The sequence below is a fragment of the Sebastes fasciatus genome, chromosome 7, assembly GCF_043250625.1.
Source record: "Sebastes fasciatus isolate fSebFas1 chromosome 7, fSebFas1.pri, whole genome shotgun sequence".
NCBI lineage: Eukaryota > Metazoa > Chordata > Actinopteri > Perciformes > Sebastidae > Sebastes > Sebastes fasciatus.
The window spans coordinates 4196177-4223944 of record NC_133801.1 but is presented as its reverse complement, the minus strand read 5'-3'; the positions used below and the strand labels follow the sequence as shown (position 1 = coordinate 4223944).

Genomic DNA, 27768 nt, shown 5'->3' with positions numbered 1-27768 from the left:
ATGTTTATTATATATATTTAAGTCATAGATATATCAATTGTAGACTACCTCTCAGCCTTATTAATGTGTCCCACATTGTCCCACACAAACATACTCTTTGTCCCACATTGGGTTTGTTGGCATCACCCTCACGGTTTCTATGAGCGGAGCAACGTTAATATCTCAGTCGATCGTGAATCATTTAATTGCGTGACGCCAAAATCACGATTAATATTCGATTAATTGTGCAGCCTTTCCTTCCAGTGGAGAAAACGTGATGAAGTTCCCTCTACGCTACGCTACATGTTAGAAAACTTGTGCGCTGGTGCCCCGCTGCATGCAGCTGGTCTCACATGTACAGAAGAAATCAGACTTCAGACGTCAAAGAAATACATTTATTGGCTAAATGAGAGAAACAAAACCTGCTAAAGCAACAGTGTGCTTTACATTTCATGTGGTACAAACATCAGGACTCTTTTCTCTCTGATGTGTGAGCTGATGAGTGACATTTATTCATTTCATCGATGGCTTTGATAACATTAAAAAGCTACAGATTCATGCTAGTTCCTGATAATCTTTATGAAAACGGCTGCACGACTCCCCTCCAGAAAGGCCGAACCCTGTTAGTTCTCAGAGCGTTTTCATGTATCAAACAGGAAGACATTGTAGAAATGGGTGTATATTGAAATATCTCCTGCCTTAGTTACAATCAGTCATCGAAGCTCCGGAAAACAAATGCAAAATAAACAATAGTTTATCATAGCTCACCGGCTACATTTTGCACAAACACCCAACTGTGGAATGTTCCTTTCCATTTAAAAACTGTACATATTGCAGTTCCTTTCAATCCAAATAAACCATTCGTATTCCTCTAATACAGAAAACAAGAAAAAAAACATTAAAGCAACCCATCCATTTATCCCCGAGTCCACAGGCATGATTCAAAGACTTTGCAGAAAACAAACTCAAAAACAAACCAAACTAAAAGCCCTTGGTCTGCTGAGGTATGAGTGAAGGCTTTCATTCCAAAATAAACTCATTACTCAAATTCATGTAACTACACGTTCATTTATCTTTCCAAATAAGAGACACTTATGCTCTCAAAATATGGCTGTTCAAAAATATATTTTTTCATACCATAAAGCCATTTTGGAATGAGACCCTTGATTTTAAAAAGAGGCAGCGTGTCGCCTAAAGAGGGGAACTCTTACCAGACGGATATGAACAGATTCCTCTGCAGAACTGATGATTCACAAAATGACAGCACAGTCTGCGTCAGGGAAAATATCAAATGTTTTCCCGATTGTGACGCACAATTACATAATTAAAACAACAAAGAGGCCGCCGTCTCCAAGTACATAATTGGTATTTTTGATATATTCGAGATGAGGAGGAGGTCACATGGTGTTTTTGACCTCAAGCAACACACCTGATCCGTGAAGTTAATCCGGATGAGAGCATCAGCCAAAGAACTGAAGTCAGTTTACTCTACAACAGCAGGCCTGCACAGCTGGCTCTGATGCAAAACATGAAATAAATTACACTTAAAACATCATGATCTACCTGCAGTGAAGCTCGTGTGAAGCTCATGTGAACAGTCAGGCTGAAGGATTCTGATTTCTGAAAGATCTTCAGATGTCTTTAGAAGTAAAAAAATTTAATAAAGTCAGTGGGTCTGATATGGAAAAGAACTTAAAAGCCACAAAATAAAACCAAAGAGCAGAATGGAGTCCGATTTCTACATAATGAACACTAATGGAGATGACTGAGATGGTAAACAGATGGGCACCACAACCACTCACAACTGAAGCTTTAAAAGGCCCTAACACACGAAGTCGACGGTCGGCCGTCGGACTGTTTGGGGCCGTCGGTGAGCGTCTGTTGGCCTAGTTTTAGCGGTGTGTCCCGCACCATCGGCAGTAGTCCGCCCGTGTTTTTTTGGCCGATTCAGCGTGTTGAATCAGCGGCGGAGCTCGTCGGTGAGAGAAATCCCTCTGATTGGCTGTTCAGCTTAAACGAATCAGTGCACGAGAAGAGCGTAAAGTCAAGATGGCGCACACAGAAGGCTCTTCTCCTTTTTCATCTTCATCTCATCTGATCATTCCAACACATGGATATTTTCACAACAACATGACCATCTGGAATGAAGCTAAGTGGTGCGTGAGAGTGGTGTGAAAATGGTCGGCTTTGTTTCATGTACGTATCGTAACAACGGCTTGTTTATCTGCCGTCCTCGGTTTCCCTGTTTCCCTTTGTGAATGATGAATACAGACTACCGCCGCCTGCTGGTGTGGAGAGTTATTTCATCTCACGCAGGCGTACGTGGTCGTTGTCGGCTGTAATCTTTGCGGTGTGTTCGAGTGCAACTTTCTGGCCAAGACAAAGGCGCCGTGAGGCGACTCAATGGGCGGCCTTCGTCGCCGCCGCTAGTTCTTTGATGTCAGGTTGGTGTGTCTGGGCCTTTAGAGCTCAGAGCAACTGCAATGAGAGCTGTGATGAGTCCAGTTTAGAAAAGACTGTAAATAATGTCTAAATACAAACTGATGGGAGTCCATATTAAAACTGTTTAGTAGGTGGAGGTTAAAATTAAGTCTGAGCTCAGACTAACAGTCTTGTTTCTGTTTCTAATCCAACACTGGAGCTTGTAAACTATTTAATTAGCAAACACTGGCAAAGCAATTAATAATAAAGGGGAATTCCACCGATTTTACACATCAAAGTCTGTTTACAGGCGTTCGGGGGGGGGAGCTGCACGAAATGACATCAGGTCAGTTAAGGCTTGGTGTTCTTGGCCTTGCAAAACCCACTCGCACACCACCTAAAACACTTCTTACAGCTCGCCGATGGGGCAGCCGCTCGGTGGGCTCAGTTCATAAACTTAAAATCTAAAGAGGGAAAATTTAGCTTGTTGCCGACTTCTGTGAAGTTGCGAGGGTGTAAAAGTGATTTTTCCTAAATGATTGTCTGTGAAAACACATCTACACTTGGACAAAATCGGACCATGCTCAGTAAATTATCCCAGCGATGAAAACCTGGAGAGGTTTGTGTGAGAGCAAAACATTTTGAAAACCAGAGACTGACGGAGATTTTACTCTTCATATCTTGATACTAAACAGAGTGAGACAGAACCTGGCGGCAGCCCAGATGTGATCAGACCCACTGATCCAAAAGAAACAGCTGAAAAGAGGCCGGTGATGCACGTCCCTCCTCTTCCTCCTCTTCCTCCTCCTCATGATGTTTTTTCTCTTTTTTTATTTAGATGAGTGGCGGTCACTCCAGCGATGAGTAGTGTGATGCTCTTCATCCATCCTCCTCAGTCTGTTTGTTCCCAGCAGCTTCAGTCTGTTGACACAAACACAGGAAGGAAGTGGTGGTGCATGTGTGTGTGTCATTGGGCTTAATGCTTTTATCCAAATCACATCACACTAAGTGTGCACAGTTTCAGAGCGAGCAGCCCCGTGGGGAGAGTCATTACTGTGATGAGCAGCATTATTAACATCACTCTGGCCGGTCAGCTCCTCTGATGAAATAATGAATCTATGCTGGCTCATGCAGCTGCAAAGAACTGTTGACGTACCGGATGTTTACCAACACTTTCCTGATGTGTAAGTCACAACCAGCATTTTCATCTAGAGATGCAACAAATAATCAACTTTAGTCGTCAACTATTAAATTAACTATTTTGATAATCATTATTCGATTCCAGCTTCTTAAATGTGAATATTTTCTGGTTTCTTTACTCCTCTAAGACAGTAAACTGAATATCTTTGAGTTGTGGACAAAACAAGACATTTGAGGACGTCAAACAACTAATCGAGAAAATAATCGACAGATTAATCGACTATGAAAATAACTGTTAGTTGCAGCCCTACTTTGATCTCAAATACAACATGTCCTAGTTTAAACAGTGTATTTACAAGTTCCATAATTAGGGCTGTCAATAGATTCATATATCTAATCACAATTAATCGCATGATTGTCCATAGTTTATTGCGATTAATTGCAAATTTGTTATCTGTTCAAAATGTACTTAAAGGAGATTTGTCTAGTATTTGCTTATTTAATCCTCATATCAACATGGGAGTGGACAAATATGCTGCTTTATGCAAATGTATGTATATATTTATTATTGGAAATCAATTAACACAAAACAATGGCAAGTGTGGAGGGGGGGGGAGGAGGATGGTTATGTCCAGAAACCCTCACAGGTTCTGCATTTAGCATAAAACAATATGCTCAAATCATAACATGGCAAACTGCAGCCCAACAGGCAACAACAGCTGTCAGTGTGCTGACTTGACTATGACTTGCCCCAAACTGCATGTGATCATCATAAAGTGGGCACGTCTGTAAAGGGGAGACTCGTGGGTACCCATAGAACCCATTTTCATTCACATATCTGGAGGTCAGAGGTCAACGGACCCCTTTGAAAATGGCCATACCAGTTTTTCCTCGCCAAAATTTAGCGCAAGTTTGGAGCGTTATTTAGCCTCCTTTGCATATCTTCACTCTAGCTTTAAAACTGAGCCGCTACAACCTAGAAATCACAAGTTGCATTAATGCGTTAAAGAAATGAGTGAAATGACATATTTTTGCTGATTTTTTTTCATGCATTTATTTTGTATTATATTGGTTAGATTTTCTGTATATTTTTATATGTATATTATTTAGTCTATTATCTGTATTTATTTTGTACTAAATTATGTTAGTTTAGGTTCTTTTTTTTTCTCCTTTTTGTTGTCGTTTGTTTTTCTCCTTCTGTTGAGGGGACGTTCGTTGTATAAGTTTGTGGCTTCTTCACCTCTCCTGTCACATTTATTTTTTTATTCTTCCGGATTTTATCAAGTCTTAAAATAAAATAAATATAATAAAATATGTGATACAGTAAGAAGAGTTATGTGCCTTTACTGGCTCAAGAACATGTGGCCTTCCCAGATGAAAGTAAAGGGGTTCTGATATAAAATTAAAACAATACAACATCCCCGGTTTGTGTCTGACATGCCGTCCCTCATCTCTTTCTCTCTGACAGATTTCATTAAAATCATTCATCAAGCAAAAATGTAAAATACGTTTGTTGTTTCCAGTTTTCTAAAATGTGAGGTTTTGCATGTTTTATGTCACGACCAATCCTGAAGTCTTCGGTAAATGTCTGTCGTGTCTTCCCACAGAAGGAGTGTGTTGTACAGTTTTATTGTTTAACACCTGGCTGATGTTTTGTTTCTTACTATAATTGATAAGAAGTGACTTTTTAATGTAGTTTCATAGTTTTTTCTTAGTTCAAATTAGTTAAAAAGTGTGTGTAAGCTAACAAAGACGCCATGTTGGCTCTACCTGCTGCATTTTATGTGTGATTAAAGGTTTAAAGGGGGACTAATAATTTAATTTAAAGTTAAATATGCTTATCTGTAGCACTCTATCGAAGCTTGTCATTTGGGTAATGTTAAAAATGGTAATATTTTGTTTTTGTTTGTTTTCTCCGTAGCTCTTACGGTGTGTTCGCAGCATATTGTTTTTTGGAGTAAATAAAGTGTTTGTGAAGCATCAGTTGGAGAGTTAGACCATCATTCGGCCAGGGATGCTACCGGGGTGTTTGCTGGTACTTAAGTGTCGGACACTCCACTGAGGAGCCTCACGAACATCACAAGATTTAATTCAATCAGACTTCAAACGGTCTCCGTTCTGTCTGCCCGATCATCGGTCCAGCAGGCTGCAGCTCATTTCCTCTGGAAAGGCTTTTAAAAACTTAATTGTGCCTCTAATTTCCCTGGTTTCCTGATCTCCACCCCGACACTAACACGCACACAATAACACAATTACATCAACCGACGTGCGTGCGTGTGTGTGTGCACGACACAAACACACACAATGCCCACATGAGCTCATCTGCTGCTTATCATAAATGAGTCATCAGAAGACGTGTAAATGCAATCAGTGGCTTTTACACCAAAGAACCGAAAATCCTCACAATTTAAATATTTCATCTGACATTTTCATGTTTTACTGAACATCAGAAATTAAGAATTAAATTAGAATTTCAACATGTTTCAGCCACAGGTCTTAGTTAGGGAGTGTAAGTAAACAACAAACATGTACTGGACACATTTAATTGTGGAGGTAAAAGGCCACGGACGGTCAACTAGGGCTGCAACTAACAAGAATTTACATTATTTAATTAATCGTTTGGTCTATAAAATTTCAGAAAATAGTGAAAATGGCCCATCACCATTTCCCACAGCAAGATGACGTCTTTAAATGTCTTATTTTGTCCACCTAACAGTCCAGAACCCAAATATAAAGAAAAATATATTCAGTTTACTGTGATATACGACAAAAACAAATCCTCACACTGGAGGAGCTGAACGAAAGAAAATGACTGAAACAATTAATTGTTTATAAAACATTAGCTGAGGATTAATCAACTAATCGTTTCAGCTCTACTTGCAACAGCAGCTTTGATAAAGAGTCCAAACAACCACAAACTAGAGTTGGGTCGATTTCCTGTTTTGCAGAAGGCTTAAACCAATTTGATTTCCTGCAAAACAGCTGAACCGGCATTTGTCACCTTCTAGCAAATTAAAAAGTAGCCGATATCAGCAGCCTGTACCGACGGCGTCACGGCACTAAATACAGCTTGTATTGCTTTAATAATAAGCAATATTAGAATGTGATTAACGTAATATTGTGTTATTAGGACTAACGGAGCCTCATTACTGTGTAATTTATATTTATTATTTATCCATAATTGGGAATATTATATTCCATTTCTGCTAATAAATCCCTCGAAATGCTACACACCGTTACTTTAAACTCTTCTAATGTCCTTTTAATAATCTAAATTATACCGGTGGTCACTCCCTCACTAATTAAAGTTAATTAAAGTCAAATTAGTCTTCTGGTTCTTCAGCATCCTGAACTGTATGTTCACATCTCAAACTCTTTAATAAAGACGTATGACTGAAATATGTCAACTTCATTTTTATTCTCCGTTTTACAGACAGACGTACGAAAGAGTCATTCAGTCCTCTCGTGGTTCTCTGATGGTTTTAATACGACTACTTCCAGTTGGAACAAGTTGATCTAAAAACCATTTGTTTCCCAAAAACTTTAGCCATTATCCAAAGTGATAACACCAAAACCACAAGCTGACCACAACCACGAGCTAAGTGGACGTAAGGACAGCGTCTAATGGACTTCCTCACCCAGCCTGTAGTTTATTCACTTAGCTCACGTTTAAACTGCTGTGTGCAGAAACAGAAGACAGATTCTAACCAGGGCGAGTGGTTCCTATTCCCATCGGTGGCTGACAACGTACGCACTAATGAATCATGGTACCACGCGGTGCTTTGGATCCACGTGTCTGAATCTAATCTATCAACCTCAATATCATAAAGGTTTCTTTATGGGTTTGCATTGAATAAACAACAACTTCACAAAAACAATGTTTTGTCTTGATTTTGTAAGTATTTGTCAAACTTATATATATATTCATTTAAATATAATTCATTTAAACATTAAAAGTAATGTATAAACAGTTAAAATAGTTAGCTAAAATTAGCTATAGGTTATGTATAAACACTTGAAATAGTTTGCTAAAAGTAATGGATTGAAATAGTTAACGGACCTTCTAACAGATGTTATTCACAGAGCCCGAACCTCAGCCAGGGGAAGAGGTGGCTAACTTTCCTACCGCAAATTAAGTCAGTCTTAATATTTATGGAACAGACGGGCTTAATTAGACTAGTCTAACCTGACAATCTAAGACCAGTCTAAGGCCAATACACTAAGTTTATACAACTGGCCCCAGGATGAAGTCGTATATTTCATTTGTGATAGGCAATGCAGCAAAGCAGCTCCGACTGAGGACATTCAAATGTGGTTTGTTTGGTGTGGCAGTTTAGCTGGATGCCACCTAAAGATGCCATGAATATGCAGAAAACCTGCTCACATTTCACTCTGACACCTCCGTCTCTCTCTCCTCAGTAGTAATATATTTGTCATTTGATTAACAAACTCTCATTAACACTGAAGGAGCGAGAATGAGAGGTTTGGTCATGCAGGCAGCAAACCATGCAGCGCTGGAAGCATCGCCATCACAGACACAAAAAGGATGAAAAAACAAAACGGTTTTACATGACGATGAAGAAGAGAACAGGAGGAGGAAGGATAGGGGCAATACACATCACACAGTAAATACAACAAAGACCATCACAGGAGATGGAGTTAGTACTTTCAGTCCATCACAGGAGGAGCAGGAAGAGACAGTCAGGAGGAGTTTCAAACAGGAAGTGAGGTCTTGATTGGTTGGAGGAGGCTTGTGTCAGATCCAAAAAAAACAGGCAAAACGCTGCGTGTATAAATACATCTTTGGATTTGCCACCAAACAGCCCCCCACCATTATTTATTTAATGGAAGGAACAAAAAGAAAGCAAGGCTGAGTGAGCAGGAGAACCACAACAAGGGAAACGAAACACAAACACAAACACAAAAATAACAAGACAGAGCAAAGCGTGAGAGGGCGTTAGAAGTGTGCAGCAGGTTTCTTACAGTAAGCCACAGTCTCAAAGTCACTGATATGGACCGCACCTGAGGACGTCTGCTCCGAGGACGTCGACTCCGAGGACGTTGGCTCCGAGGGCGTCGGCTCCAAGGACTCAGCGGCCTCTGCTGTCGGAGCAGCGTCGGTCCCAGCTGGCGTCATGTCGTCATCGACCTCCAGGACGGCTGGAGAGGGAGGGTTGTCCTGTTCGTCTGCTGTCAGAGAGAAAAGGCGTGACTACATTACAGCGCCTGAGCTTCATTACTAAAGCTAAACAATGAGCTGCTGATACATTGTTATTGTAATAATACAGATTATAGTCGCTTTAACATCTACGTGTCAGCATTTAGTAACAGCCTCACAGAGCTGCTAGCATGACTGCAGACTCTTTGTCTGGTTTAGTTTGTTTTTGGAGGTTTTTATTACCTTGTGATGGAGCAGCAGGTGGATCCTGGTCCATCGTCACGGCAGCCTCGCTGGCCTCAGAGAGGTCGGGGTCAGATGGCGGTGCAGCGGGGGAGTCTGTAGGGACGGACTCTGGTTCTGACACGATCACAGTCTGCCGGGCTTCACTCTTTTCTGAAGGAGAGGAAACGTCTATGGCTGAAGGAGAGGAAACGTCTATGGCTGAAGGAGAGGAAACGTCTATGGCTGAACATGGAAGACAGAGAAGGGAGAGGGTGAGGAGGCAGGGATTGAGAGAGTAATGCCGGGTGCACACTACACTAGAATCAAGACGATTTTAGGCCTGATTCCCCTCCTCCTGACAATCGTCCGCAAAGCCCCGATATTTTGATAGTTCTAAAGATTATCTTTCCAGATGTTCCTGTGGTGTGAGGTGTGTTAAGAGTGGTTTTTACATCCCCGATCGACTTGGAAGTCCATCCTGGCCGCACCGATTTCAAATCGTAAATATTAAACATGTTCAACATTTACAGTCGGATCTCCTGTTGTGTGTGAGGAACCCCGAGGACAGACGATGACGCTGTCAAGTGGGAAAGAACGATAGCCAATAGAGAACCAAGCTGACTGAAGAAGGAAGGACAACCACCGCTGTCATGGCGGCCGCAGCTAATTCAGGAGCTAATGCAAAACGTGAAGCAGAAAGTAGTAGTGAGATGGAGCTCAGAAATGGAGGACCAACTTGTTGATTTGTGGCAACAACACAAGTGTTTATTCAACGTGTCTCCATGACTTCATCCTTCCCTCGTGAATTTTCAGTACAAAGTAGTAGAAAAACTAACAGTTAATTCTTCCTGCTCGTCGTCCGCCATGTTTATTTACACTAAAGTCACGTTTGATCACGAGAGACTTTGTGAGATTTCTGTTATTTTGAGTCGGGACTCTTGTTGTTGATGAATGACTCTTTTAGTGTGTAGTGTGCTGTTTTGGTCAAATCGTTGCTCTCCGTTAGACTATAGGTTCTATAGGAACAAAACTGTTAAATCTATCATAACATGTCGTTATGTGTTCGTTCTCTCACATTTTCAACATCTGTTAAGATCTAAGAAATCTTTTAATGCAGGCCAGCCTTAAGAGGAAGGGAAAAGCGAAAGTATAGATGAATCAAGATAAGACAGACGGAAAGGCGAGAAAGAGACAACTGGACCAAAGTATCCTACCTTTATCCTCCTCTTTCTGTGGCTCAGCAGGTTCACTGGAGCTGGCAGCTCTGCTCTCCGTCTCCTCCTCCTCCTCCTCCTCCTCCTCCTCCTCCTCCTCCTCCTCCTCCGTCTCCTCCTCCTCCTCCTTCTCCTCTTCCTCTTCCTCTTTCTTCTGAGGCAGGCTGGCCTCAACGCTGGGGGGTTTCAGTGGGCTCTCAGCTCCCATGCTGGTCCGTGGCGACAACATCTCCATCTCCTCCGCCCAGTTTGTCACAGGCTGGTGGTTGTCCGGAGGGAGGAAGGGGCTGAGGGGCTTGCCTCCCTCCGGTGACTCCTGAACTGCTGCCGGCGGGGGGATGTGGACCTTCGGCCTGGGAGGCCGCTGCTCTTTGGGGCTTCCTGCTGACGATGGTCGAGAGCGATGTGCAGGAGATGTAGGGGAGCTGTCTTTGCTGCTGGCTGGTTTCTCTTTCCCGGTGTCTTTCTTCTCCTCGCCCCTGGAGTCGTGTTCCGAGTCGCTACCTTCGACGTCTTCTCCATCACTGGCGTCCTCCCATTCTTCGTCGTCTTCTTCTCCGTCTTCGTTCTTCGCCTCAACCTGAGGAAAGATAGAAGGAGGGGATTACTGGGAAAGTAATTGAAAAGCAATCGAAAACCTGCAACAACTGAGTTTTTGGCCACTTGGGGGGCAGCAAAAATGAGCGCAAAAACATATTTTTACCAAAATTTTCAAATTGTTCAGATTTGAATGCATAAGGAAAACCACTGGGAAGCTACAGAATGACGTAAACCTAAAAAATAAATAATAATCTAGAAGAAGCCTCTCTACCTTCTGTGCTGTAGGAGGTTTGGATTTTGGAGATTTTTCTTCTTCCTTCTTCTTTTTTGGCTCCTTCTCTCTCTTTGTCTTGTCCTCCTTCTCCCTCTCCTTGTCCTCCTCTTCTTCTTTCTCTCCTTCCCAGCGGTTGTCATGCATGCTGTCAAAAGGCATCCAGATGTGTTAATGCACGTCAATGTTAGAAGCAGAAAACTCACAAATAACACTTAACAAAGAAAAAGGATCTGAATCTCCCCACAATCACAGAGTAAACAAATCAAGTCAGAACATCTTCCTAAATCAACAAGAGCAAAAGAAAATTAACTTTTCTGTAATACAGAACAATATATGTTATTGTTTTGTGTTAATTGATTTCCAATAATAAATATATACATACATTTGCATAAAGCAGCATATTTGCCCATGTTGATAAGAGTTCTAAATACTCGTCAAATCTCCCTTTAAGGTACATTTTGAACAGATAAAAAGATGTGATTAACTACGGACAATCATGCGATTAATCACGATTAAATATTGTAATCGATTGACAGCCCTAAAATGTAGTGAAGTAAAATGTACAATATTTGCCTCTGAGATGTAGTGGAGTACTGTAGAAGTATAAAGTAGGATAAAATGAAAAGTAAAGTACCTCAAAATTGTACTTAAGTACAGTACTTGAGTAAATGTAGTTACATCCCACCACTGACAGATTCACAATAACAGGCCAACAAATGGAAATTATCCTCAATAAATCAATGTTGAATATAATAATTAGAAGAAACACCTTCAATGAACTGACAACCTTCGGTAGAGGAGAGACCATGTGGATTTACCTGTAGCTCGGTTTCTGTCCTCGGCCCCTTCCTCTGCCCCGCTCGCCCCGCTCGCCTCGTTGGCCTGGGGTCCTGCCCTGGGACAGGAAGTCACCAAATGTCGAAGCTTTAGGAGGCCGCTTATTCTCATCTGGAAGAAAAATGTGATGGCGAGTGTAAATCAAGTTGTTTTGTATTACTTGATCTCAAAAAAAAAAAAAAATAGGTAGGGTGAATCAGAGAGAAGGACTGAAAGATGAGAAAAGATATGGATGTGTGTTTATCGCTGTCAGAGCTGAGGTGAAATACTTTACAGCAACTGATACGTGTCAGTAGTTTTTTTTTTAAATTCATGATCCAGATGGGGCATGCAAGTGTGTCAAAAGAATTTAACGAACACATTTAATTGTGCATGATTGTCCATAGTTAGTCGCGGTTATTCACAAATTAATGGCATTTTTTATCTGCTCAAAAAAATACTTATGTATTTAATACTCTTATCAACATGGGAGTGGACAAATATGCTGCTTTATGCAAATGTATGTATATATTTATTATTGGAAATCAATTAACAACACAGAACAATGACAGATATTGTCCAGAAACCCTCACAGGTACTGCATTTAGCATAAAACAATATGCTCAAATCAAACTGCAGCCCAACAGGCAACAACAGCTGTCAGTGTGTCAGTGTGCTGACTTGACTATGACTTGCCCCAAACTGCACGTGATTATCATAAAGGTTTTCTAGTTTCTTATGATAGTATTATATAGTGAAGTATAGTATGACAATATTGACATCGACTGCATTAATGCGTTAAAGAAATTAGTGCCGTTGAAATGAATTTGCGTTAACCTGTTATCTTTGACAGCCCTAATCTATGATACTAACCATGTTATGTATTTATCTGAATTAAGAGTGGCTTCCTATAATAACTGTATTTAAGATAAGATGGAACTTAATTCATCCCGAGGGAAATTGTTGTGCAGCAGTTGTAGCACAAAGTAGGAAATAGTGAAAAAAAAAAAGAAACAATAAAGCCTATCAGTAAGGTGCAAAAAAAAAAAAAAAATGTACACAATGTCATAAATGTAAAGTGGTTAACGGTGAGTAACAGGATTAAAGACGTTTGAACGAGTATTTAGTTGAAACAACAACAGTCCGTTTCTGCTGCTGCAGTCTGAGAGCCGATGTCTTATGCAACGTGTCACTTGTGTCAAACTGCTGCAGAGTCCAGCTGAACTCTGGGACGAGGTCAAATGTCTGTTTGTTAGCTAGCGGGTGATGGATGGCTCCGAGTGGGAGGGAGGGAGACGACATCTTACAGACTTTAGCTGCACCGATTAATCGATTAGTTGTCAACTATTAAATTAATCATCAACTATTCTGATAATGGATTTATCGGTTTGAGTCATTTTTTAAGAAAAAAAAATTCAAACTTCTCTGATACCAGCTTCTTAAATGTGAATATTTTCTGGTTTTCTTTAAGTTGTGGACAAAACATGACATTTGAGGACGTCATCTTGGGCTTTGGGGAACACTGATCAACATTTTATAGACCAAATAACAAATTGACAATGAAATTAATTGTTCATTGCAGCCGCTGTTGTTGCCTGTTGGGCTGCAGTTTGCCATGTTATGATTTGAGCATATTGTTTTATGCTAAATGCAGTACCTGTGAGGGTTTCTGGACAATATCTGTCATTGTTTTGTGTTGTTAATTGATTTCCAATAACAAATATATACATACATAAAGCAGCCTATTTGTCCACTCCCATGTTGATAAGAGTATTAAATTCTTGACAAATCTCCCTTTAAGGTACATTTGAAGATAAAAAAATTGCGATTAATCACAATTAATCATGGACAATAATGCGATTCAATATTTTAATCGATTGACAGCCCTAATATAAATATAATGATCAGGAATAACAAAACAGACCACAAACAAATGCTAAAAAGGACGTAAAAACCTTTTAGAAACCTCAGGGATTTAGTGGTACATGTTCCACTTAAGAAGCGGGGAAAGCCACATTAGTAGATTGTATAATGTGTACGTGGGACGTTTTATTTCAGTCGCAATCAAGTGTTTTATAACAGGAAAGATCACTCCATCTCTCCCCTGATTTTATCATGGAGGAAAACGAGAGGATGAAATGAGAAAGATGAGGAAGAGATGAGAGAGGAAGTAAAAGTGAAATAAATAGAACAGAAAGGTCAGGAGAAGGAAGAGAGATGAAAACATAGAGGTGTGAAGGAATGAAAACAGTCGCAGTTGAGGAAAGATGTGAGAGGAGGAGGAGAGGAAGAGAGAAGGTCAGAGAGGAGATGCAGAGAGGGAGGATAAGAGCTCAAAGGGGGAGAGAGAGAGGAGGGGAGGAGGTGATAAAAAAGGTCATGAAGAGAAAGATACAAGTACAAAAGAAATGAAGGGATCAATGAGAGGATGAAGAGATTGAACAGAGCAGCCCGGGGCTGTGGAGAGGACACTCAAGTCATTCCAGAAATTAGAAATGGTGCAGAACAAAAGAAACACACACATGCACACGCACACGTACAGCCAAAGCGCGTGCAGGCTTTAATGTGGGACAGGTGTAATGTCTTAATCTGTAAAACACTCTCCAGTCAGACACAAAGAAATGAAAGAAACCAGGACTGAACAGCTGTTAGAAATACATTCTCAGCTTTTGTTTGAACTTTCAGGCCACAGAAACGGCAAACATCACCCAGGAGGGCGACACGAGCACTAAGAACCATTTAAAAACACTGCAACACGGTGCATGGTGTGACAGAAATACAAAACTACAATCAAATAATATTAACAACAGTGAACTACGTTGATGAAAATGATAACTGCAGCTGTTTGTGAGTTTGGTTTTAAGTGCAGCTGTTGTGCTTCAAACACACAAACAAATGGAACAAAATAAAACACACACTGTGATCTCAGTCCCATGCTGTGGTCTAACCTGAGGCCCTGCCCCGAGGCTCTGTACGAGAGTTACGACCCCGGGCTGCAGAGAGGACACACACACAAACACATTACAGCACGTCCACCACACACACACACACACACACATTCACACACACCTTGTCCACGAGATAAATCACACACATAACCATGTAAACATCACTCATTTGGCTACTAAGCCCAAAATATTATCACCAGTGAGGTAAACACATGTGAGATGATGATGGTAAAGGCTGCTAAAAATGAACTGTATTCCTACATTTAAACATTTTAAAGGGCGTTTTTGGGGGGGTTTTATATCGTTCTGTAGCTTCCCAGTGGTGTTCCTTATGTATTCAGATCCGAACATTCAAATTGTGGTCAAAGTATGTTTTAGCGTCAAAATGCTATTTTCCCAAGACCTTCTAACAAAACAATTTCCCACATGACCTGACGTAGATTTCTCGTCAGTGATTTTCCTCAGCTACTACAGCAAAACTTTTTTAAATCTTTATTATCTCTTATATTTTAATCAGTCCAGATTGACTGATTGTTTGTTTCGTAAAAATATCTAGTTGTGTTTCTTTAATCTGCATTACAAGCACCAAGCCAACAGTAGAACGGAAGAGCAGCATTAAAGATGCAAAGCCACTCGAACAGAGTTTGACTCGTGTCCTGGGATTATCACAGTCCCACAGTGAATTATTTTATCATCCGGATGACTGACTGGAATTAAAACATGCACGAGCAAAATTAAGCCATAATAAAGCTCCGCTGTAAGGACACTTTAAGGAGACGACTTCAGAGTCTCTCCATGTGTCTCTGACTGGCTGTCAGGGTATAATGTCAATTTACATAGGACAAGACACGAAAATGAATCTTATGTTCATCTGTTTTCAGAACTAATTGTCATTTACAAAGTATAAACATCAAATCTTTTTTTTTTTTGCGACAGTCTCACATCCTGCATACTAATATTAGCTTATGTTTTAATTCTAATCAATAACTTTATTCATCCTCAGCAGAGCAGTTTAAAAATAAACACCTTTGAACAAAATAAAACAATAAATAGGTAAAATATGTTGAATTCAGTTCAAATATAAATCCATTTTAAAATTTAAAAAAATGGTGATCCTTTAATAATAATAATGATAAACAAAAAAATAGAATATTACAAATATTAGTAATATTAGTAATTACTATAATAATAAATAAATACTAATTTTTGCCCCAGATCAGAATAAGTCATTATTGTTTTGTTTTTTTATTTCACTGAAAGAGACTGGGGTCCTTCAGAAAACTCAGATCAGCACGACCGCAACTCAAAAGGTTGATTTGGACTCCGGGGAAATACAGCAAGTGTTTACATAACAAGCTTAATCAACTTCGTTTACATAACAGCTTTAATTAGCTGGAGGTGGGAGATGGTGTGTGTTTACGATGTGTCTACGTGACGACATGTTGGAGTGACATCATGCCAGATGAGTGGAGACGTGTTGTCACAGTCCTGCCAGCTGTTGTGTAACCACAACAACAGCACACTAGTGGTGCGAGTATGTGTGTGTGTGTGTGTGTGTGTGTACTTGCCTCTCCTGCTGCCTTGTTCGGGTGTGATGCCCTCCGAGGCCACATATGGGTCCTCCTTGAACCTGTGAAAAAAGCTGCAGGGTTAGAAACACATACACACACACACACATCAGACATCAGTGTGTCCGTCTCGTCACGCCTGTCAGCTGGAATAAAGATGATGACAAACACTTTCTATCGTCCTCACCTGTCCTCTGTCTGAAGAAGTATTCAGATCCTTTACTCAAGTAAAAGTACTAATACCACACTGTAAAAATACTCTACTTACAAGTAACAGTCCTGCACTGAAAATGCTACTTAAAAGGAACAGTGTGCAACATTTCGGTGGATCTATTAGCAGAAATGGAATATAATATTCACAACTATGTTTTCATTAGTGTATAATCAGCTGAAACTATGTCCCTGTTCAGACCTGGTGCTAACATGCATCCTCAGTGATCGGATCACAAGTGGACAGCTCTAAGTACAGGTGAACGCACTCAAAACGCATTGAGATCCGATCTTTCAGACCACTCTCAGAGGCGATCTGGGCCACATACTGTATGACCACATTATTTTAGCAGTGTGTATTGAATGTGTCCTGGGTCACATTAAGGACCGCCTACTCATCTGACGTCCTGCTGGGATCCGCGGGATCACTGCGCTCCTCATGTGAACAGACAGGCCGACACGAGTTCTTGTCAGCATGGAAACGGCCGCTGTGCTCTACTGTATTCTGTCGGTACAACTGTATTTTACTAGAATATATGTTATCTATAGGCTACATATCTCCAGACTATCAGACTAGGCACGCAAAGTGCATTATTATTATCATACTGTTGGAGATGTGTCGTGTTTTTGTTCTGGTGCTTTGCACAGAGCTGACACCCGCCTGCCCGCCTGCCCGCATCCCCGGCTCTCTGAAGCTCTGTACTCCGCTGTTGCCTTGAAAAGGCAGCGGTGCCGGCAGAACGGAGGTCCCTGGGGACCGCCGGTATGATAACCTTTTATTTTTATGTTAACAAAATGTACCCGAATTCACGAAAATGTAGGATATTCTTACTGACATTCATGTAATATTACGTCACAACGTCTGCTGTATCAGCCAGACTTTTGTTTTACTTTTTCGTAAAAACATTTTTTTAAATTTTTCGGACTTTTTTTTTTTACTTCTTCTGACTTTTTTTTTTTTTTTTTACTCTTTCGGACAATTTTTTTTTTTATTATTATTTTTCAGATTATTTTTTTTTCTCTGACTTTTTTTTAGTTTTAACTCTGACATTTATTATATTTCAGACTTTTCTTTTTTTTATTACTTTTTTGACTATTCTTCAGACATTTTTTTTTTTTTTTTTAAATTCAGACTTTTTTTTTTACTTTTCTCGGACAATTTTTGACTATTTTTCAGACATTTTTTTTTTTTTACTTTTTCATAAATTTTTTTTTACAATTTTTCTGACTTTTAAAAAAAATTTTTACTTTTTCATACTTTTTTTTTTTTTACTTCTGACTTTTTTTTCCTCACTTACATTTATTATATTTCAGACTTTTCTTTTTTTTATTACTTTTTTTACTGTTCTTCAGACTTTTTTTTTTTACTTTTCTCGGACAATTTCTGACTATTTTTCAGACATTTTTTTTTTGTACTTTTTCGTAAATTTTTTTTTTACAATTTTCGGACTTTTTTTAAAAAAAAATGTTTTTACTTCTTCAGACTTTGTTTTTTTTTACTATTTTTCAGATTATTTTTTTCAGCTTTTTTTTTTTTTGGACATTTTTTTAGTTTTAACTCTGACATTATTTTTTTTTATTACTTTTTTTACTGTACTTCAGACATTTTTTTCTTTTTTTAAATTCTGACTTTTTTTTTTACTTTTCTCGGACAATTTTTGACTATTTTTCAGAATTTTTTTTTTTTTAACTTTTTCGTAAAAACATTTTTTACAATTTTTCGGACTTTTTTTTAAATTCTTTTTTTTTTTACTTTTTCTCTGACATTTCTTCTGTCATTTCTCGGACTCTGCCCTTTAATAAGTTGTTTGCAGTTATAGTTTATGGAGACTTGTGGGTACCCATAGAACCCATTTTCATTCACATATCTTGAGGTCAGAGGTGAAGGGACCCCTTTGAATATGGCCATGCCAGTTTGGAGCATTAGTTGACCTCCTTGGCAACAAGCTTGTATGACAGTATGAAAACTAGGTTTTCTTGTTTCATATGATACCAGTATCTTCACTCTAGCTTTAAAACTGATCCCGCTACAACCTAACAATGAATTGGTTAATCGAGAAAATACCCAGCAGATTAATTGATAATGAAAACAATTGTTAGTTGCAGCCCTCGATCAGAGAAATCTGGTAGTGAGACACAAACACAGGCTTAAATCAGCAGCTACTCACATGTTGTCCGTCTTCTGTGCGTCCCACTCTCGTCTCCACTGGCCTGTGGCATTACGATGGCGTGCGAGTCTCTCCTCGTCAATCTGCTCACGCTCCTTCTTCCAGCGCACGTACTCTGCTCTCTCCCGGCCGGTCATAGACATGGTCATGTCCACAGAGCCTTTCGGACCAGGCCTCCGACTCTGCAGAGACAGGAGGGGACACAACGTGAGGGAGATCAATGCTTCTGTAAGAAGTATAAGAATGGTTTGGCTGGCATAGGACCTTTTTAAAGAACGACATTACTCACGGTCCACTCTTTCTCCAGTTCGGCTTTCGTCTTCACGTTGTCAAAGTCCAGCCCTCCCCAGTTCCGTACGTGTCTCCTGCTGCCCTCTTTGCGGTCTATGTCTGGCGCCGGGCCTGAACGTCTCGGGTCGTCCAGGAAGTTACGGATCGGCTTGTCTCCGTCCGGCTGAGGAGAGGAATTAGAAATGTAAAGCTCTCATTTGTTCTATTATTAATGATGATTATTTTGTTTGAGAAAATATGTATTATTAACTGCTGGTGTGGATTCCTTGATTAGCAATCAATTTACAATTTTTATTAACCCTTTGAACTCTGCAATAGAAATGATCCTCCTACATTGGTATTTTTGCTTATTGTGATGTCATTTCTCGGAGTATCTTCTAATGCTTCATATCCCTAAAATCTGTACAACCTAAGCTAAAAGGTTATGTAAGTTAATAAACCATAATAATTGACAAAAGTATTGAAATTGTGTCATAAACTTAAAAAAACTGATACAAAAATTGACATGTTTTTTCATTAAATGTTTTTAAATACACACCCAAACTGCATGTGATTATCATAAAGTGGGCATGTCTGTAAAGGGGAGACTCGTGGGTACCCATAGAACCCATTTACATTCACATATCTTGAGGTCAGAGGTCAACGGACCCCTTTGAAAATGGCCATGACAGTTTTTCCTCACCAGAATTTAGCGCAAGTTCAGAGCGTTATTTAGCCTCCTTCACGACAAGCTATTATGACACGGTTGGTACCGATGGATTCTTTAGGTTTTCTAGTTTCGTATGATGTCAGTATCTTAACTCTATTGTGAATTTGCGTTAACCCATTATTATCGCGTTAACTTTGACATAATAATTTAATTAAAAAGTTGAAAAGTTACCGTGAGAGGTCGTCAATGTTTTCCATAAAATAATGAAATTAGTTTGTTTATGAAGTGGGATTTCCTTTTTTAGTTATTTTTCTTTTTATTATTTATTTAGGTTGTTAGGCCAGCTGATGTATGTTGAGTGTTTGTGTTTATTAGGATGTATTCGTTTGATTTTGTATTTCACTCCATTTCAGAGTGACTTTGGTGTTTGAAGTTGATCAATAAAGAGAGATAACGGATTAACAAATCAACAAACATCTGAGAAGTCTGAGAGACAGATTAGCGGCAGGAATCTTTGGATGGTTTTAAAAGAAATGCTAACCACTCCAGATGAACGCCATCTGATGAGTGAAAACACTGTATAATAATAATCCTTAAAAACAGTGACTCTCATACCCGCTGTCCTCTCTCATACTCTGCTATTTTCTCCATTTCTTCATTCATCTTCTCAATGTTCTGTCGCCTCTTCTCCTCCCATTCCTGTCCAGAAAACAACAACAACAACATCAACAAAAACAACACAGGGCTGCATCATTAGTAACAGATCACAATTCAATAAAGTTTAGTAGCTTAGTAAAGTAGTTCATCCACACTCACCTTGGATTTCCTGTCCGTGCCACCTGGTGTCCCACCTCCTTCTCCTTCTCCTCCTCCTCCTCCTCCTCCTCCTCGTCCTTCTCCCCCTCCTCCTACTCCTCCTCGTCCTTCTCCCCCTCTTCCTCTCCTTCCTCCTCTGCGTCCCGGTCCTCCTGACTCCCCAGGTTCTCCATCTCTGGGTGTCCTGGGTTCCCATTCTCTCCTCTCCTGGCGGACGCCTCCTCCTCTCTGACTTCCCCGACCCATTCGTCCAGACCCAGATCTCCTGGGGGGGCTGTGGCCGTCGCTGGGCCCTCGGTGGCCATCGCTGGGCCCTCGGTGGCCGTCGCTGGGCCCTCGGGGACCGTCGTTTGACCCTCGGTGGCCGTCGTCTGGTCCTCCTCGGTGGCCATCGCTTGGCCATCGTTGGCCGTCGTTTGACCCTCGGTGGCCGTCGTCTGGTCCTCCTCGGTGGCCATCGCTTGGCCATCGTTGGCCGTCGTTTGATCCTCGGTGGCCGTCGTCTGGTCCTCCTCGGTGGCCATCGCTTGGCCATCGTTGGCCGTCGTTTGACCCTCGGTGGCCGTCGTCTGGTCCTCCTCGGTGGCCATCATTTGGCCATCTTTGGCCGTCGTTTGGCCCTCGGTGGCCATCGCTCTCCTCTGATGTCTTCCGGCCGCGAGGCGTTCCAGGTTTCCAGTCGTTCACGACTCTCTTGTCCTGGAAGAAGTAATTACAGTATGAACAAATCTAGCAGCCATTTTAACCCCTCTACTTTTAATTTAAACACACTCAATCTCCTCAATCTGAAGAACTGGTGCCATATAAAACGTACAAAAGCGTAATCAGGGCTATGGATTATGCAAAACTACAACACGATGAAGTCAGAGGGAGAGAGGCTGGGAGGTGATGAACAAGAGAGAGGTTTCAAGGAGCTCTTTAAGCTCAGGGATCGGGATTCTGTTTAACAGACTAATGAACCACATTTGACCTTTTGACTTTTAAATATCCATTAACACGTGCACACATGTGGAGCAGATGACACCATGTTGCCCTTCAGACCAGTCTTTGTCTTGTAACCTTTGCAGGTTTCATTAATCTCGCAGCAAACAACTATTTGCTCAGCCGTCGCCATGTTGAGAGCTGTGTGGAGACAATCCCTCAATAATAGATTCGCTCTAAATTTGAAATGAATAAAATAAAAGATTTACCCTTGAATTGTAATTCCTGATGATCTTGAAGAATTTTTAACATGAATCTAATTTACAAAATTGAATACAGCATCCAACCTAGTTGTTATATCCCTCCCCCCTTTTTATTTATTTTTTCTATTTATTTATTTTTGTATATATAATATCTAATGCTGATGTTTTCTTTTGTGTACATCTTGTTTTGTCTCTTTGTTCCTTTCTAAACTCATTACCTAAAAGTTTGTTTATAAACTTTTGTATGTATGAACTAGTACTTTTTATACTAGAAATATAAAAAAAAATAAAAAAGAAGATTTTTTTACCAAGTTACTGGTGTACCATTTATTATTTTAATAATAACTAACAATTCACTAAATTCATATCTATGTATTTGTCACATTTTGTTTTACAAAGTTAGGAAAGCCTGGTGTTGCCTTACACATAACAGAATGATCTCAGTCACTTCCACACAGTGAGACATACAGCTTATTAATTAAACACTGGTATCGGATCAGTACTCAGTACTCGGTATCGGCCGATACCCAAAGCCCGAGTATCGCCATCAGTATCCCGATTTAGAAAGTCGGATCGGTGCAACCCTAAATTTAGCACCTTTAAGGGCAGTGTATCAAATGTGAAGGTCTGTACACTTTATGTTCAAAACCTGCGACTATCAGCACATTATTCTATAATAATTATTTATCATTTAACCTTTCAGTTACAGAAATTGCACGCATATGGGTTGTTAAGTCAACATCACTCCAGTCGCTTTCCCTTTTTCCACTTTAAAGAAAGACATTAGCTCAGAACGTGATCTGTATGTGTTCATACGGAGCTGCTGGAACACTGTAATGCATTTACATATTTTGCAGTAAATGATAACAGATGTAACAAACTGAACATAAAGAGTTGGATAAACCGATTACAGAGCTTGTTTTCCAGGACGTGCGTGTACTTTGATATGTTGACTGCTCTGCCACAGAAACGGCTGTTACAACATTATGTTGCTAGAACAGGTGCAATCATCTCCGCTCCGTTTTAAGACAGAAATGTTTGTCAAATCAAATCAAGGATAAGCAAAGCGAGATGGATGGCTAACCAACACGGGAGCACACACTAAACAGATGCTTACTTTTAGTATTTTTAGCCTGTGTCATGTTTTAATTTTGTATAGCCTGATTGTTTTTCAGGCCATTTTTCCAGACTGTATTTTTTCTACATACAGTATAGAAGTGGTAGTTCTGCTAATAATACAGCTGGTTTTATTGGGCCATTACAAGCAACATGGCAAATTATGCAGCAGGACTGATTTATAGCAAGATGTGTATTTAAAATCACTGGATTAATCAAGAACAGACATTCACATCTGTTTAGTTTTCTATGACTGATTCATTCACTCAACATCCAGGACTACTACGTTAAATATCACCATGTACATATACAGTGATAGAACAGGATCACTGTACATAACACTAAATACAATACGACAATTAAAGCTGCAAGTTTTTCATCCTGACGTTTACTCTCTTAAGATTATTAAATACTTGACAAATCTCCCTTTTTTATGCAAATTTTGTATCTGTTTAAAATGTACCTTTAACAGATACAAATTGGGCAATTAATCGCAATTAACTATGGACAATCATGCAATTAAATATTTTAAATCGATTGACAGCCCAAATATTAATGAAAATATATCTATCACAAATAATGTGTAACACATGTAACACAACATCAGAGGACTGATGCAGGGCATGATGGGTAGACTGGCAGGCGTGCGGGTGGTAAACTGATAAACACAGTAATGAGAATCTGTCAGTTTGTAAACTGCGTCATCTGTCTGCAGGATCATCATCATAAACTAGATAAAGAGGTTATCTTTTCTACAGCTAACAAAACAAATCCACATGATGGAAAGACGCGTCACGGCGCTCTTCTAACTAATATTCACTGTGTCATATTACAGCTTTATGGGATGATTGTATGAAGGATGGAACCTGCCAAAATCAAAGATGAATAAATAAATAAATAAATATGCCACTAAATGTACCAAAAATATATTTAAAAAAAATTTAGGCATTAATTAATGGATAAAATATGACACCATATAATAATGTATAAATACATTTCAAAATAAATTTCAAATAAACAACAAATATATGCAAAAATATATAAATACATTTAAATGTTAATAAAAATAAATAAATTAAATAGAATAGTAGATAGGGGAATACAAAGGTAAATAAATAAAGACAGAAATATCAATTTATGACACATTTTATCGATTAATACCTACATTTATCTTTAATATTATTTTTGTTAAATTTAAATGGCATATTTATTTATTCATTTTTTATTTTGACAGGTTCCGTCCTCCATATTAATATATGAATGTGACGTCTGTGTGATTATGATTAAAAAAGATCCACATCATGTCTTACCCCTGCCACCTTAGAAAGGTCGACTGTAACGGTGAAGTTTTCCTTCTCCGTCTTCCTCCTGTCCGTCTCCGGCTCATGGGGGCGGGGTTTGCGAGGTGTTGTCACGGCGATGCCCTCCTGCTCTGCCTTCTTCTTGTCTTCCTCTATTTCCTGTTGAGATCGTGTGACAGAATGAGTTGAGATGAGACTTGACCCGTGTCCCAAATCTAAACTCCAGACTTATTCTGAGCAGGATCTGAGTTACGTAGTCTGTTCAAACTCCAGAAACAAAAGAAACACTCGATTTCTATTTAAGTTTAATCGCCCGTGTCACTCTAAAGTCAGAGTTTGACTGACAGGAATACGCTCTCATATTATAGCGTCTCCAGTTAGCAATTATATCGGAGTGGGTGTGTACTGAAAAAATCATTCCATGGTGAAAAAATAAGACCTCTAATAACTGTTTATATATTATAAAGTATTTTCTTGAAGGACATTCTGTTGCTTACATATAATTGGACTTCCATTAAATTCATGCACATATGTGCATTATGGTTTGTAGATTGTAGGTCGATCAGTTCTAAAACATCAGTGATAATATCCTCAGTTATCTTTTGGTGTCCTGCAGTAGTATCACTAACTTGATGGTACGTTTTGTGTGTGTTTGTGTGTAAAAGTGCTCCGTACCTGATACCTCTTGACCAGAGCTTCATTCTTCTTCCTCAGAGCTTCGATTCGTTTGTCCAACTCTGCATCCTTCTCCTCTTTGGTCTTGAGATCCACCGCTGTAGACTGGCACAGAGAGGAGGAGGAGGAGGAGGGTTACATATTCATATTTAATAAACATAGCTGAGTTTTAACTTTGGTGTCTTCCTGCCAGTATGAACCCCGACTTCACCCGAGCCTACAACATTCACATCCAGTCTTTAGTTTTTCTCTCTCTTACTCACCATAGCTGCCTCTGACTTGTCTTCAGATGGCTGACTGCTTGTTCCTCCTGTGGGGAGGAAGATGAAGAGGATGAAGAGGATGCTGCAGTGCAAACCATTCAAGGATAAGTCCATTAGTTAACTTGCACCTTTTAAAGCCCCCCTGCTCCACTCAAAACTGTGTTTTGCTTATTGTTACTTCACTTGGATGTTTGACGTTCACTGTGCGGAGTCTGTAGGTGGAAAGTTTATCTGAGCTCACCTTAAATCTGTAATTTAGTGGCATTACGACTAGTTTTAAAGCTAATCAAGTGTGATGTGGAAACTTGAAGCCTCCAGTGCATGTACACAGACAATTAACTTTTCAGTGTAATGGGAAACCTCTCGTATCCAGTAGTTAGGGTAGTAGTAGGAGGCTAAATAACCAAAGCTACGCTAAATCTTGGCGAGGAACAACTGGCATGGCCATTTTCAAAGGGGTCCCTTGACCTCTGACCTCAAGATATGTGAATGAAAATGTGTTCTACTGGTACCCACGAGTCTCCCCTTTACAGACAAGCTCACTTTATGCTACTTCCATGCAGCTTTGAGCAAAAACCATGCAGTTTTTTGCATGCACATATCGCAATTTATTACACTGCTTTGTTGTTGGTCAATCAGGGCGTTCTACGGTCTGTTATTTCTTTATAGCAGACCGTAGCTGATGTCTGACTCTGGAGGACCATTTTTGTGTCAAATTGTTGATTTCTTAAGTAAGTAGCTGTTTAATAAGCGGGATAATGTACAGCTAGCTGGTCATTGTTGTGAAATAAACCCCTTCAGGGCGATGCAAGACCCCTCTGCTCTGTCAGGGTTTCTTTCACAGCAATGACCGTCTCGCTGTACGTTATCCCTTAAATATTGAATCGTTACCTCTGTATCGTGATACGTATCCTATCGCCAGATTCTTGCCAATAATACACAGCCCTATATTTTACTTATTTTTTTGCACCTGTGTTGTGGATATTTGTTGGCTGAAGTTGTTTTGTTGGATGTTTTTCCTGTCTTTTAAAGCTGAAGTAGGCGAGATTGGAAAAATATTTTTAAAAAAAGTTATTTTTATAAAACAGTCGCTATATCGTGAAAGTAGTACATGAACAGGTAACCTGAAAAAAAGACTATTACGACTTTTTTTTCTCATAAAGTTATGACTTTATTCTCGTAATATCGTGATTTTATTCTCGTAATATAATTACTTTATTCCCGTAATATTACAACTTTTTTCTCATAATATTATGACTTTATTCTCATAATATTACAACTTTTTTTCTCATAAATATTACAACTTTTTTTCTCATAAATATTACAACTTTTTTTCTCATAATATTGTAACTTTATTCTGTAAATCTCAGATGTTTTTTCCCTCAATGTGGCCCTGACACTCTGTAGTACATTTGCTCTTTGGCCCTCACTGCATTAGACTTATATACTATTTACTTAGACTATAAACTGTGTTACCTTCATCACATTTTTTGCCTAAAATGTCCCTATTGCTAGTAAAGGTTGCTGACCCCTGTTCTAGATAATCACAGGTGAGGTGAGGCTGCAGCCAGGTGAGTGTCTGTCTGTGATGAACACAAGGAATGAATAAATCCTTCATCTAAAGCTTGTGTTAAGCTTATTAGTGCTGCAGCAGAGAGAATATAAGTTACCTGAGTTACACCAGGTAACCCTGACACACGACACACAGACATTAACCCTCACTGTGCTCCTATAATCAGGTACATTGATCTAGTTTACCTGCTGGAGAAGTAACGTAACGTGAGCTCACTGAGCCATGATACAAAGCACCACGATGTTAAACTCCTCACAACCACCGAAACCACCCACACACGACAACAACAGCGTTATAAACAGTCAGAGGGCGTTTTAAGCGACACTTTGTGATCATTACCTGTCTCAGGTGGGAGTTGTAACGGCTGTAAGGAGCTGTGTTTGGGCTCGTTGCTCTTTGCCAATTCCTGCGCCTCAATGTGCCCTCATTAATTCAGCTTCCTGTTAGCTGCTGGCTAACTTCCTGCCAAATAAAGACTCCCGTGTCGTTGGTTTTAAAGAGACAGTAACCTGATTAAACTTGGAGTTGTTATTATTTTACTAATGCAACGAAAAGTTGTGATTTAACGACTATTGATTATGACTATTGTATGTTTTTGGTCAACAACGACGTAGATAATCGAAGCTACTTTACATTAAACCAGGGGTCCGCAACCTTTACTATCTAAAGAGCCATTTTAGGCAAAACATGTGAGCATTGTGATGAAGGTAACACAGTTTATAGTCTAAGTATATAGTATATCAGTCTAATGCAGTGAGGGCCAAAGAGACAATGTACTACAGAGTATTAAGGCCACACTGAGGAAAAAAATATCAGATTTACAGAATAAAGTCATAATATTATGAGAATAAAAGTTTAATATTATGAGAATAAAGTCATAATATTATGAGAATAAAGTCATAATATTATGAAAATAAAGTTGTAATATAATGAGAATAAAGTCATAATATTATGAGAATAAAGTCATAATATTATGAGAATAAAGTCGTAATATAACGAGAATTAAATCAATATTATGAGAATAAAGTCATAACTTTACGAGAATAAAGTCGTAATATTATGAAAATAAAGTTGTAATATAATGAGAATAAAGTCATAATATTATGAGAATAAAGTCATAATATTATGAGAATAAAGTCGTAATATTACGAGAATAAAGTCATAATATTACGAGAATTAAATCATAATATTACGAGAATAAAGTCGTAATATAACGAGAATAAAGTCGTAATATTACGA

At 39.4% G+C, this 27768-nt stretch overlaps 1 protein-coding gene across 9 annotated transcripts; it reads right to left on the bottom strand.

The window, feature by feature from the left end:
* Positions 1-360: 360 nt before the first annotated feature.
* Positions 361-26975, bottom strand: ccdc9 (coiled-coil domain containing 9). Of its 9 annotated transcripts, none has more exons than XM_074641086.1 (16): positions 26869-26975; positions 24957-25003; positions 24694-24798; positions 24028-24177; positions 20418-21116; positions 20217-20300; positions 18951-19115; positions 18662-18843; positions 16284-16345; positions 14716-14760; positions 11770-11899; positions 10949-11096; positions 10138-10717; positions 8942-9166; positions 8548-8730; positions 361-3321 (listed from the first exon to the last, which is right to left on the bottom strand). In XM_074641086.1, exons 2-16 carry the CDS (start codon positions 24957-24959, stop codon positions 3317-3319), a joined length of 2766 nt encoding a protein of 921 aa, XP_074497187.1. In that variant the 5' UTR covers positions 24960-25003; positions 26869-26975; the 3' UTR covers positions 361-3316. The 9 variants fall into 9 exon arrangements, with proteins under 9 accessions (XP_074497187.1, XP_074497189.1, XP_074497188.1 ...); XM_074641088.1 differs by having other exon boundaries at positions 8563-8730; XM_074641087.1 differs by having other exon boundaries at positions 8548-8727.
* Between the last annotated feature and the right edge of the window lie 793 nt (positions 26976-27768).